The following is a 13,259-nucleotide window of genomic DNA, read 5'->3' as shown; positions in this document are numbered from 1 at the left end:
CTTGACCAGGACCACACCCCTAAATGCATTGAAGCAACTGCCATGTGATTGGTTGATTAGATAATTGCATTAATGAGAAATTGAACAGGTGTTCCTAATAATCCTTTAGGTGAGTGTACACTGTGAGTGTTAATTTGACTTTTTTTTAACACTGGCGATTTTACTGTGTACCATTACTGTGTATTTACAATTTTTGTTTTTTGCTCAGAAAAAGACGCAATTCAGCTGTCTCCAGTAGAATTTTAGAAGTAATTTCAACAATGTGTGCAAACCAAACTTTCAATATTAACTAATTTATACTCAGATTATTATATAGCAAAATAATCAAAAATTTCACATTCATGTTAAAATTGTACACTGGTTAGGAGAAACATTTAAAACAAAATTGACATTAAGCTTTAACATAATTCTTGAGATCTCTTTTCTGAGCTATGAAAGAGCAACCTGAGCATTATGTCCTCTTGCAGGAGACATATTGGGTCGTGCGCTGCAGAATCTACATGGATTATTACAGATGCCGTACGGCTGTGGAGAACAAAACATTGCTGTTCTTTCTCCCAATATTTACATTTTACAGTATCTGGAAAACACGGAGCAGCTCACCTCCGAAATCAGAGAGAAAGCCATTGGCTATCTTAAAAATGGTAAGAAAGGCAAACGCTACAGCTTGGATACATTTCAAAATAAGTTTATATAGTCTTTATGGCACGTTAAAGAACCTAAATTCACTTCGAACCAAATAATAAACAGGGTATCAGAGGCAACTGAACTATGAGAACTCAGAAGATGGGTCATACACAACTTTTAGTCATGGAGAAGGAAATACATGGTATGAACTCTCTATTAACATGTCAATACGTTTTTCAACTGTCCATAATAAAAAAGTTATGAAAATTCATTCAAATCAAATGCAACAACCACATGACTAATCTGAATGCAACTCACAGGCTCACAGCTTTTGTGCTGAGGACGTTTGGAAAAGCTCAGCGTTATATCTTTATTGAACTAGAAAAAATAGAGAGATCGAAGCGATGGCTGATGCACCACCAACAAACAGACGGCTGTTATAAGAGCAAGGGGAAACTCTTCAATAACAGAATGAAGGTACTTACAAATATAAACATTACTCATTCTAGTAAAACATTTCTCATATTGATGTGTAGGATTAATGTGTGCAATCTCTTTGTCTGTGTATTGCAGGGGGGTGTAAGTGACAGCGTGACCATTTCTGCCTATATAACTGCATCACTGCTCGAACTGAACATGTCAGTTACGGTCAGTAAGGACAATATGTTTTAAAGAGCAAGCTCTACGGTGTTATAAAGCCCCAATGTCACATTGATTTCTGTTGTAGGATCCTGTTGTGAGTAAAGGCTTGCTGTGTCTGAAGAGATATGTTGGTGATATCAGCAACACATACACCACTGCTTTGCTCGCTTACACATTCAGTCTAGCAGGAGACAGCTTAACTCGGGATCATCTTTTGAAGAAGATCATGGACATTGGCATTTCAGAAGGTGAGGTATGTGCGAGGTGCCTTTGTTTCACTTTTTCTCCGAAAATGTAAAAACTTTGATTTTCAAATCTCTGTCAGGGTCTCAACTGCACTGGACTCAGATGGGATCTAGTGATGATTCTGGTTCTCTGGCAGTGGAGATCAGCTCATATGTTCTGTTAGCGGTTCTCACTACAGATTCAGTCACTACAGCTGATCTGGGATATGCTAACAGGATTGTCAGCTGGCTCGTGAAGCAGCAGAACGCTTATGGAGGATTCTCCTCTACACAGGTGAACACACTATAGTTTGTTTTACACACAGAATGTATTTTCATGTTGTAATGATGATGTTGTGCTGTCATCAGGACACAGTTGTGGCTCTTCAGGCTTTGTCTCTGTACGCCACCAAAGTGTTCAGCTCTGATGGTTCCAGCACAGTGACGGTTCAGTCAGCAGGAGACTCTCACAGCTTTGATGTGAATCTGGACAACAAGTTGCTGTATCAGGAGAAGAAACTGAACAACGTTCCAGGCAAATACAGTATTGAAGTGAAGGGATCAACCTGTGTGTCTGTGCAGGTCTGTGAATTCTGATTTAAAGATAGTTTAAGTACAAATTGAGCTTTGTGTTATATACAGTAAGGAGATGTTTTAACTTCTTGTGACTCTTTCACAGATTTCTCTTTTCTATAATATCCTCTCACCCATTGAAAGGAGCACATTAAGCATCTATACTAAGACAGAGGGAGTGTGTGATGACTCAAATGGACAAATTCTGGACATCAGATTTAGCATAGTGTAAGAACAGATTTGGAATCACATTTAATGAACTTGTGTAGAGATTGCTGGATTTGTGTGTGTTCTTTGTGTGTTCTGGGCAGATATACCGGGTCTCAACCTACTACCAACATGGTCATTGTGGATATCAAACTTTTGTCTGGTTTCATAGCAGATCCTTATTCTATAGATTCGGTAAAATTGTTGAACTGAAAGTTAATTCTATGCCTACAATGCAATATGTCCATTTTATTTTGAAACTATACCATTATTTTTTCACAGCTGAAGAGTGCAGCACTTGTGAACCGTGTCGAATCTAAAAACGATCATGTCATCATGTATCTACAAGAGGTTCGAATGATAACACGCAGTACATGGAAATTTTTATGGCAACAAAATAATTAGCTCAAACTAAAGAGAACAATGCATTCTGTATCACAGCATTGATAAACATTATGAATTCTTTTAACTTTTCATAGGTTCAACAGAACTTCCCTGTTCTCTACAGACTGCGTACTAAACAAATACTTTCAGTAGAGAACCTCAAGCCAGCAGTAATAAAAGTTTATGATTATTACCAGACCAGTAAGACGATTATTTATCATTTACTTCAGACCAGTACGACAGTACTACAGTATAAACATTCCCTCGTCATTTACAAGTCTTTGTAAATGTTGTTTTCAGGTGACGGGTCTGAAAGGAAATACTTCAATCACTGTCTGAAGAACACAGGGCGCTGAAGATCAAACAACAGATGCTCATTACACAATTGAATGTGTTTTTATTCATGTAGTACCTCCTGTTTTAACCTCATTTTAATCAGTTTAAGAAATGATGTGCATGCAGTTGGACTACATATTTAAAGCATATACATGCTTTGATTTCTCCACTGTTTATCTACATCAATGTAATCCTTGAAGGGAAAAATAAAATGTGCAATATTGTCATTGTGAACGTAGCATCTCTTTACTTAGATGTTTCATTGCAATACACCCACGTTTTGTAATTTTACATAAATATAAATCCAGCCGCAAGAGGGAAGCATTGAACTAGTTAATATCGCCTGATGTAACTGACCTCTGAATCACCGACGTATGCTCAGTCTTAGAAGGAGTACAGCTACGGCCAGAAGTGGTGCAAAATCTCGCCATATAATTACAATAAATTACATTAGCTAACGCCTTCGGCTACCTCAACCCTAAACCTAACCTTACAATAATAAAAAAATATGAATCAACTGTTTTCAGCGTGACAAAAATTATGCGGCATTGAAGTGCGCATGCCCAGTGGAGGTAGCTGTATCCCTTCTAGTCAAAACCGTCTGTTGCCAAAGACGATGTGATCCCTGGTTGGTTGAAGTCCACCAACTGATTCATCAGGCATCCGGCACACAGACACAAGTGATCTTACGTCTCATCTGAACCCTAGGAGCTTAGTAGTACTTGTAGTACCATTGTTTATTTAATCAAGTATATATAGCCTACATAATAATTAAAATAACATAATTTATAAATCTGATTCACGCAGGTGCTGTTAAAGGGATACTTCACCCAAAAATGAAAATTCTGTCATCATTTACTCACCTTCGAGTTCCAAATCTGTATAAATGTCTTTGTTCTGATGAACACAGAGAACGTTATTTGGAAGAATGCTTGTTAGTAGGAAATAATACAATGGTAGTCAAAAGTGCCCCAGAACTGTTTGCTGTCCTACATTCTTCAAAATGTATTCTTTTGTGTTCAACAGAACAAAAATGATACAGTAATTTTTCCTACTATGGGAGTCAATGGGGGGCTAAATCTTTCCGGTTATAAGCATTCTTCCAAAGTTCTCTGTGTTCATCAGAACAAAGACATTTAAACAGATTTGGAACAACTCGAAGGTGAGTAAATACATCCCTTTAATGTCTGTTGTTCTGCACTCCGCCATCGAGGGCGCCCGAGAGACGTTTTGGTTGAACGGAACGGGCCAATCACGACCATCAAGTCGAAGTGACGTCACGTCCGTGACAATCGGGTCAGCGAGCGTGACAGATTTATCAACAACAACAACAAAAGCGACGCGGAACTGCTCACAGATCAAAGTGCGAAATTCAAACTAAAACGACATGTGTTAACTGACTGTCTGTGAATGACAGCTTCCTTTCACCAGTCTCCACGAGGAGCTGCTCATTCAATGTAAGATAACCTTACTTTATAATGATGCACGGATGTCGTCTTCTCAGGCTAGCTACAGTAACATTTTAGCCAAAATACCCAAATAATTCATATAATAATTCATAAACATTTACTTACAAAATGATTTCCTTTTTCCGATATTATACATGTTGTTGACACTTCTTTTGGTGCTGTCAGTGTCAGCTATCCATTGCGATCTGCGTCCTTCACCTGTGTCGTTAGTGTCTTGTGATGATTTGTAAAGCGTGTGTTTGAACCTGTATTTTCTTGTGTTTTATGCAGTTGCTGAAATACGATAGACCTTGCTGTCTTGTTTGGTGTCTGACTGGCTTTGGTAAAACCAACTTTTATCAAAATAAGCACGAATTTAGTCTTTCGGCAGTTGCTTAAAAATGCATACAGTAAGTCCCAATTTAGTCTCTCAAAGAGAGGTTTAGGTATTTTCATGTGGTAACTATGGGGTAATAAGTTGACTTTACAGTGCTGTCATTTGACCTGGTGTTTTATTTCTGCAGCTGCTGCTGTGTTTCTAGAAAAGCGACGTGAGGACACTGAACTGGGACCAGTCACTATATATCTGCTGGTGTGCGGCCACTTGAGCGTAAATGACATACCTTGCTTTTATACATGAAGCTTAATGGTTAAATAACTTACTGCAGTACAACACACTTTATTTGATATTACACAGCTCTAACTGTGGACTGTGGACCTTCCAGGACATATAACACAGCAGGTGGGAGTACTCATACTGACTCATACTGTCAACCTCTGTACTGACTTTTATACTGTTTTACTTGGGTAAACCAAGAGCGCTTTTCCACCATTGCGCAAAACCGTTTTAACCACGGTTGGAACGGTTACAGTTATCCAAGTGAGCCTGGTTCGACACGGCACGATTACAAACTGGTTTACAAACTCGGCTCTGATTTTTTGGCACGGTTGTCTAACCGTGCTGAATCGTGCTAATAGAATGCATGCAGAGACGTTATAGCTCCATCTCTTGTGTTACCAAGGCAGCGCGTGTCGCGTTTGTGTTTACATTATAAAGATTTTCGTTATCAGCCCTGCAGTGGAAAATGAAACATTTTAAGTACCGGCTGGGCCAGATCGGCACGGAGTGGAACGATTAAGCAACCAGAACGATTCTGTGCGATGGGGCAAAAGTGCTCCAAGTCCATGTTGTAACGAGCTTTATTTGAATATGACACTCAATGTTGTTTGGTTACCAATGTTCTTCAAATATCTTCTTTTGTGTTCTGTAGAAGAAAGAAAGTTTCGGAATGTTTGGGGTTTGGAATGACACAAGGGTGTGTAAAGGATGAAGTTTTCTTTTTGGGTGAACTTTCCCTTAAGGTTGTTTGTTAACTTTCCATCCATAGCTGCAGAAGGTGTGTGACGTGGGCCAGTGCAATGGAAGCCTCTGAGATTGAAGGGCGCACTTTTATGGAGGTGATCAGTGAAAAATACAGCCCAGAGAACTTCCCGTGCCGTCGAGGTCCAGGCATGGGGGTGGTGGTTGTGCCATCAGGGCAACAAGGATCACCAATGAAAGGTGAGGAAAGCATTCAGTGACTGATCACATTTCTGAAAGGTTGCTTAGGTAACTGTATGCTGTTAACGTTTTTCATGGTTCAGTGTTTGTGTGGTCATTATGCCTTAGACCGTCTGAACCTTCCCAGTGTGTTGGTCATGAACGGCTGTGGAATCAGTCACGCGGGGCATGAGGGAGAAATCGCTGCCTTCTGTGCTCACGTGGTAGAACTTGATTTGTCCCACAACAAGCTCCAGGACTGGCATGAAGTGAGTTCATCCTTGATGAGCGAACACAGACCTCAATGTCCCTTGATATGATTTTGTTTTTCATATATATTTGTTTTATCGCGCCTGGACTATTGTAACTCTCTTTACGCTGGAATATCTCAATCCTCTTTCACAAGGCTTCAAATGGTCCAAAATGCTGCAGCTAGATTTTTAACTGGAATCCGCAAACGTGAACACATCTCACCCATTTTAATGGTTCTGAATTGTTTGCCGGTGCGTTATAGAGTGGATTTCAAAATTTGCTCTTAGTTTTTAAATCTTTAAATGGGTTGGCGCCCTCTTATTTATCTGACCTTTTAAAACTAAACAACTCAGGCAGATGCCTACGATCCACAAGCAATTACGCTCTGTCGCAGCCTCGAACACGACTAAAATCAAGAGGTGATCGTGCGTTTGCAGTTGTCGGGCCGAGACTATGGAATAGCCTCCCATTATCTCTACGATCCCTGTGTTCTGTATATGAGATATCTAAACTTAAACTACATCTTCTTTCTCAGGCTTTTTAGTTACATTTCTGATGTTTTTTATTATTATTGTTATTATAATTATAATTATATGTTGTTCCTGTACTTATTTACGGTGGTTCTGTAAAGCACTGTGGTCAACCTCTGTTGTGTTTATATGTGCTATATAAATAAATAAAAGAAAGAAAAAGATATAATGATGATACAGATTGAAATGTCTGAATTTTCTTTTTGCAATTTCTTGAACCTTTTTCAGATCACCAAAATTGTTTCTAACATCCCAAACCTGGAGTTCCTGAACCTCGCCTCTAACCAGCTGAGTGATGCAGTCCTGGAGCCAGACTGTGCTAAGGCCTTCTCCAGCATCCGGCGTCTAGTTCTTAACAATACTCAAGTGTCCTGGGACACAGTGCACACGTTCACACGAGAGATGCCTGAGTGAGTGACGCTTCATATTAAAACAAACACTTCCTCCCGATATTTTTGAAAAATGTGAACTGATACAGAGAGCGACGATCAGCTTGTGTGGTATTGATTTGCTGTATCTATTCTGAGATGTCTAGACTGCTCTGGATATCATGTTAGCCACTTTCCTTGTTTTTTTTATAAATTATTTGATTTGATTTTTAAACCATACTTTAATTGTTTCTTACCTGTAAAAACACTTTACCTAATTGGTTAATTTATCATTACTGTCCATTAAAGCCCTATCATCACCATACCGTTCAAAGCTGATCCTTGATTATTTAGATGGGATAATTCATGTTTAGTTTATCCAGCAGATTTCTAAAAATACTTGTCATATGATATCTCAAAGTTTTAAAGACAGTCTAATGAATGTTAGAGAATGGTCACCTAGATCATGTTGTGATTTGGCTCTCATTTAATTGTGATTTTAAATTGATAGATTTTTGTTGCCTTCTTTGTTTTCTGTATGTTTCTGTGTTCTTTTTAGGGCTGCAAAGTATATGGAAATGATCGAAATATCACAAATGTGTATATCCTGAGTTATAGTCAAGACCAGCTCATTCGAGTCCAAGTCCACATAAGGTTGGGTCTGAGACAAAACCTAAAATAATCCTCAAAAACCAACAAAAGTGAAGGCTGTACTATATGTAAGGAATAATTGACGACGCTTATACCATGGTTACCACACCATAGGACATTGTTCAAATGTTTAATTTCAACGTTTGTCATTTTATTGTCTTTAAAATGCTGTTGATTTTAGGATTACTTTCTTGCGCATCTCATTTCAAGCTCCGTTAAAGCGAACGGACTCGGAGGCTTGAGCTACTGCTACTTGGTGTGTGTGAGTGAGAGAGCGAGAGACCGCGCACACACCTGCGTGTTTGCAGCAATGTGACAGAAAAGCCCGTTATAATAATATTATTTATTCCTCGTATTGTTTGTATCACAACAGTAAACAATCACGCAAACTTTTGAAAGAGTAGGTCTATCAAAATATATTTGTTATCAGTTATAAGCTGCATGAAGAGGAAAACAAACCAGTACTAGGCTATCAGTGTTTATTAATTCATTTTGTTTTTCTATTTAGTTATTTTATTTATTCAATTTCAGTATAAGTATTTCTATACTGTTTTTGAAAAGCTTTGTTTATTGAAACGAAACTGTGCACACGTTTCCATTAACAGTAAAGTTTGACATTATAAACATCAAGAGCAGGGTGCTGTGTGAGGTGATGGCCTGTAGGCTACACACTATAACCTTTCTGTTATTTAAACTTGGCCAAGTGATATGGAACTGTAATGCGGTCAGCAGACCTGGAACACCTTCATAGGTGTGCATTTACTGAAAGTTAACCCATAGGACGTTTGTCAACCAATCAGATTGAAGCATTCAACAGCCTGTGGTATAACACGTATATAATATACTGTAGTTGATGTGTGAGCTTGGTGCCAATATAACCAAACAATTAAACATATTCTTGAAGGTTTGTTTAGGTTTTTCTTAGACTCAACCTTATGTGGTCTCGACTACAACACTGTGCACATCGCAGTGGATTGGTCCCCATTGACTTCCATTGTATGAAGACAAAACGATCAAGACGATTCTCAAAATATCTTCTTTTGTGTTCCACAGAGGTTTTATTTTTAGGCGAACCATCTCTATGATACTAAAAAAAATTGTATAGTCAAAGTTTTAGGTTTTCATGTGAAACATGTACTTTGGTTTTATAAGTTTAAGAATATTTATATGTAATGTAATTTAAATTGATTTGCAAACCTAAAGCATTATGATATTGCAATATTTAGCAAGTTATCGTAGCGCATCACTTCTTTCTTCATGCAACCCAGGTCATTTTAAAGATAAACTCTAAACTGAAAACTGTTTCTTTTTCAAGAGCTTTTGAGGAAAAGCAAGACTGCCTATCCCGGAAACATAGAGCTCCATCAGGTTCTAGTAATGTGAATCTGTTTTGTTCAGGTTAGAGGAATTGTTCCTGTGCCTTAATGAGTACACCACTGTGACACCTTTCCCCATGCCCTGCTCCACACTGCGTCTGCTCCACATCACAGACAACAGCCTACAGGAGTGGAACGAGGTGCGAAAATTGGGCTCCATGTTCCCTGCTCTGGACACTCTAATCATGGCCAACAATAATCTGAGCTCCATTGACGACACGGGAGAAATCCTTCTCCGGCTCTTTCCTAACCTACGAACCATCAATCTGCATAACTCAGGTATAGGGTTGTACTGTGTGGAGATGATTTTGAAATGTTTGTCATTTGTATAATTGTCTAAAGACTATTTTAGTAATGCAGTTACGTGTAACCCCAAAAATGTTTTTCGGTTCATTTGTGTGAGTCAGGGCTTAATCAGTGGGAGGACATCGAGAAGCTAAACTGTCTGCCCAAACTGGAAGAGGTGAGGTTGCAAGGTATTCCTCTGCTGCAGGCCTACACAAGCGCAGAGCGTCGCAGTTTAGTGATAGCCCAGTAAGTACAAGAGATCTCATTAGACCTAAACTTCAGGCTCACCATAAACTTAAAGGTCCAGTGTGTAATTTTTTTAAGGGATCTATTGACAGAAATGCTATATAATATACATAACTATGTTTTCAGAGGTGTATAAAGACCTTACATAATGAAGCATTGTTTTTAATTACCTTAGAATGAGCTATTTCTATCTACATACATACACCGCGGGTCAGCTTGCATGGAATTCACCATGTTGTTTCTAGAGTGGCCCTAAACGGACAAACTGCTCTACAGAGCGCGTTTCATAAATACGTTATCTCCTTCAGCAAAGAAGCGAAAACGTGACGACATCTTAGTCCTGTGTCAGCCACCAAAGTTTTTCGAGGGGGAGGGGTGGAGTGAGCCGTTGGTTGCAATTCGCAACCTCACCACTAGGTGCCGCTAAATTTCACACACTGGACCTTTAAAGTAATGTAGGTAAAGTAAGTGTTGATAAACAGATCACTAATCCAAGTTTGCCCTTCGCAGGCTCCCGTCAGTGACCTGCCTGAATGGGAGTGTCGTGACTGACGGAGAGAGAGAAGACGCTGAGAGATTCTTTATCCGTTATCATTTAGATCATTCAGAGAAAGATCTGCCCCACAGGTACGGTTTCGATATGAATACATCTGTTCCTGTAGCTCCATTGGTAGAGCATTATGTTAGCACCGCAAAGTCCATAGGTTTGATTCTCAGGAAATACACATACTGATTGAAAAATGTGTACTTTTATAATGCATAAATGTACATGTTGTTTTGGAGGTATCACTGCTTGGTGACCAAGTACGGGAAACTTGCTCCTCTGGCTGAGATCGACCTGCGTCCACGTTGCCATGCAAAGGTAGAGGTGCGTTATGAAGACAAAGTGGAGCAGGTGAACATCCGGCTAGACCAGACTGTGGCAGAGCTGAAGAAACAGCTAAAGAATGTAGTGCAGCTCTCCACAAGCAACATGCGCCTTTATTACATCGACAAGTGCTCTGCCTTTGGGCCAGATGAGTTGAAATACAGCGCGCGAGCTTTGCACTCTTATAGCATTCAAGATGGGGACGAGATCCTGGTGGTGGCCAAAAAAAAGTAGCTGTTGTGCCCCAGGATTGTGATTTCTGTATTTAAATGACCAAATACTCTTTGAACTAGTGCCGTCTGGGCTCCACCGGTTGATTTTCAGGGAACAAATACGGGCTCATCAGATTTGCGGGGGACGATTCAAGGACGATTCAAGCGGCACTTCTCATTTCACGTCACTACACAGTCACCAGAAACACCATGACTCGTGTGCACTTTTATTTCGGTTTAATAATGGTTTCCCGTCCGTCGCTGAATTTTTGTTTCTTTGAGAATAAAGCACAGAAGAGGGCTCTGGTAGCCTACAATGTGCATTTCGATCAAGACAATCACCTATAGATTAAATCCACTGACTGAAATATCAAACTGAATGAAAATATTGCACTGCACTGGGGTCTTAAAAAGAAGTCATGGATATGTCCATTGCCTGCTGATGTGTGCCATACGCTGTGTCAGCCATTAAATACGTGTCTCAGGCCTTATATATCTTATGGGTACTGCTCGCTTCACTTAAGTAAAGATTTGGCAAGGATCTCATTCACAGTCCAGTTCATTAGATCTATGTTTATAATCTGGTTGATACCAGAAGAAAATTGCAGTGTTGCATGCTTTGTTTTTCCTTATGATTTTTTTAAAGAAACATTTATATGTGCAGTATTTTTATTTATTGATTCACTGAGTGGTGTTCAAAATAAGACAAAACAAACCAGTAGCAAATCAGTTACGGTGTATGACTGTATTCAGCTAGTATAGCATAACCAGGGGTTGTGGCTCCTGTGTTAATTATTTAAGACCTTATCGACTTGACTTGAATTGAATTGTATGTTAAAATGAGCAATGCCAGACTGTGCAGAATATGTCAGGTGTCAGACAGAATACTGATTAAAAGGACCAGCAAATTATTTATTTTGTTTATTTCTGTGATCAGAGAGACCCTCACATTTTCTTGTCATGCCTGGGTCACCAATATCCACCAGGTTTAGCATCTGGAACTGGCTAAAACAAGAAGTTATTGCAGTCAAAATTATTGAAAAAGGCCTGTTCACGCGATGTAACATGATTTCTGACAAGAAGGATTTTGTGATTTAAAAAGTACTGTTAGTAAATTTAATTGTTTTTATGTGCTGAATACCAATATACTGTATACTGTAGTGTAAACTTAGATTTTACTGTGAATGTTTTAAGTGCTCTGTAACAAACTAAAGGCTAAAATATTTAAAATTAAGAAATACCTGGACGAAATCTAAATGATGTTGCTGTCGTTTTCAGATTTTGGCTTTTTCTCTTTTTATTAATCAAGACTTATAACCAAATGGTGAAATGAGTAGATAGTCAGAGATTTATCAGTGGCTTATACATGCATAACTTGTATAGCTACAAAAATAGAAAGTAAATTATAACACAATCACTACCTGAATTAGAGTAGTTCTGTTTGGTTTTAAATACCTTGTATTTGCACTAGGTTAAAATTATTGTTTCACTAGGAAAAGAAAGATTGTCAGATATACTGTATATGATATATAAAGTAATGGATATAACCCTCTATGCCTTTTACATACATTCCTTTTGCCTTCACCTGCTACCCTTGGTCTGACATTAAAGCAGTATGAAGCTTTGAAAATTCCCTTTTAGACTATCAATATTTTATGTTCTGTACCCACACAGGACATGCTACTGATAATAGCATTTCACTTTTGCATAATTATTTCATGATTTTGGAAAATATGTGCATTATTAATATTCTTTATGAATTTTAGTATCTTGAAGGTGATGTCACTGACATTTCTTTTTTTTTTTTTTGATGCGATTTAATTGTTTTTTTAATCATCTGAAATGTACTCGTTTTCATCTTTCCCAAATATTTTTTATGTCTGTTTGTGAGAATGTATTATATTGTTAAAAAATATATATTTCTCGTTCTATCTTTCCTCTCTGTTTTACATTCTCACTACATTTGCTGTCCTAATGTTTATTTGGGTGACACTATCATGATGGGCGTGTGAAAAGGCTTTTAAACATTAGATGGATGATAAATGTGAGAGTCATTTATGGAATGGATGTGTTATGCCTGTTATTGTAATGATCACTGAAATACTTGACAGTTGCACACAGTCACACCATTAATGTGTTACAATTTTAAAATCATATTTGACTGTTTTATGCCATTGTTTTGCCAACATGTGTGCTGATGTGTATCAGTTGAACGGAGTGGCTCGAAAGGACAATAAACTTTTATTGATGGTCATGATCATTTTGTGTTTTTCTTTTAATCATTTTTCAGATTTTACACCTGCACTTCGGTATATTCCTATTTAGCATTGTTCCTTTCTTAAATGTTTTAACTTGTTTTGACTTGACTTTTGTTATTTGGGTCTATGATTACGCCCTAAAATACAAAAGAGCCACTACAAATCCCTAAGTGTTTGTTCACGTCGCCCAGGTGACGGTGTGGGCGGCGGCATTGGGATGACGTTCGAT

General features: G+C 38.4%; 2 protein-coding genes across 7 annotated transcripts in view; both read left to right on the top strand.

The window, feature by feature from the left end:
• The window catches only part of si:ch211-212c13.10 (alpha-2-macroglobulin), a 9,594-nt gene extending 6,528 nt beyond the window's left edge, over positions 1–3,066 (top strand). Inside the window, exons 2-13 of the mRNA XM_057350547.1 lie at positions 468–644; positions 751–829; positions 948–1,104; positions 1,201–1,275; positions 1,355–1,517; positions 1,595–1,788; positions 1,863–2,075; positions 2,173–2,294; positions 2,378–2,468; positions 2,556–2,624; positions 2,753–2,858; positions 2,958–3,066. Coding sequence (XP_057206530.1) covers positions 468–644; positions 751–829; positions 948–1,104; positions 1,201–1,275; positions 1,355–1,517; positions 1,595–1,788; positions 1,863–2,075; positions 2,173–2,294; positions 2,378–2,468; positions 2,556–2,624; positions 2,753–2,858; positions 2,958–3,013 — 1,502 coding nt within the window. The 3' untranslated portion in view covers positions 3,014–3,066. The remainder of the gene's footprint in view (positions 1–467; positions 645–750; positions 830–947; positions 1,105–1,200; positions 1,276–1,354; positions 1,518–1,594; positions 1,789–1,862; positions 2,076–2,172; positions 2,295–2,377; positions 2,469–2,555; positions 2,625–2,752; positions 2,859–2,957) is intronic.
• A 1,208-nt stretch (positions 3,067–4,274) lies between these two features.
• On the top strand, positions 4,275–13,029 carry tbcelb (tubulin folding cofactor E-like b). Of its 6 annotated transcripts, XM_057350725.1 has the most exons (11): positions 4,275–4,450; positions 4,733–4,851; positions 4,966–5,051; positions 5,139–5,183; positions 5,830–6,002; positions 6,111–6,250; positions 6,992–7,173; positions 9,181–9,437; positions 9,566–9,692; positions 10,203–10,319; positions 10,476–13,029. In XM_057350725.1, exons 5-11 carry the CDS (start codon positions 5,861–5,863, stop codon positions 10,792–10,794), a joined length of 1,284 nt encoding a protein of 427 aa, XP_057206708.1. In that variant the 5' UTR covers positions 4,275–4,450; positions 4,733–4,851; positions 4,966–5,051; positions 5,139–5,183; positions 5,830–5,860; the 3' UTR covers positions 10,795–13,029. The 6 variants fall into 6 exon arrangements, with proteins under 6 accessions (XP_057206708.1, XP_057206710.1, XP_057206709.1 ...); XM_057350727.1 differs by lacking the exon at positions 4,733–4,851; XM_057350726.1 differs by lacking the exon at positions 5,139–5,183.
• The last annotated feature ends 230 nt before the right edge of the window (positions 13,030–13,259 follow it).

This window comes from Triplophysa rosa, linkage group LG14 (assembly GCF_024868665.1).
Source record: "Triplophysa rosa linkage group LG14, Trosa_1v2, whole genome shotgun sequence".
NCBI classification, from domain to species: domain Eukaryota; kingdom Metazoa; phylum Chordata; class Actinopteri; order Cypriniformes; family Nemacheilidae; genus Triplophysa; species Triplophysa rosa.
Note: the sequence above shows the minus strand (reverse complement) of the source record. Positions and strands in the feature narration are given on the sequence as shown.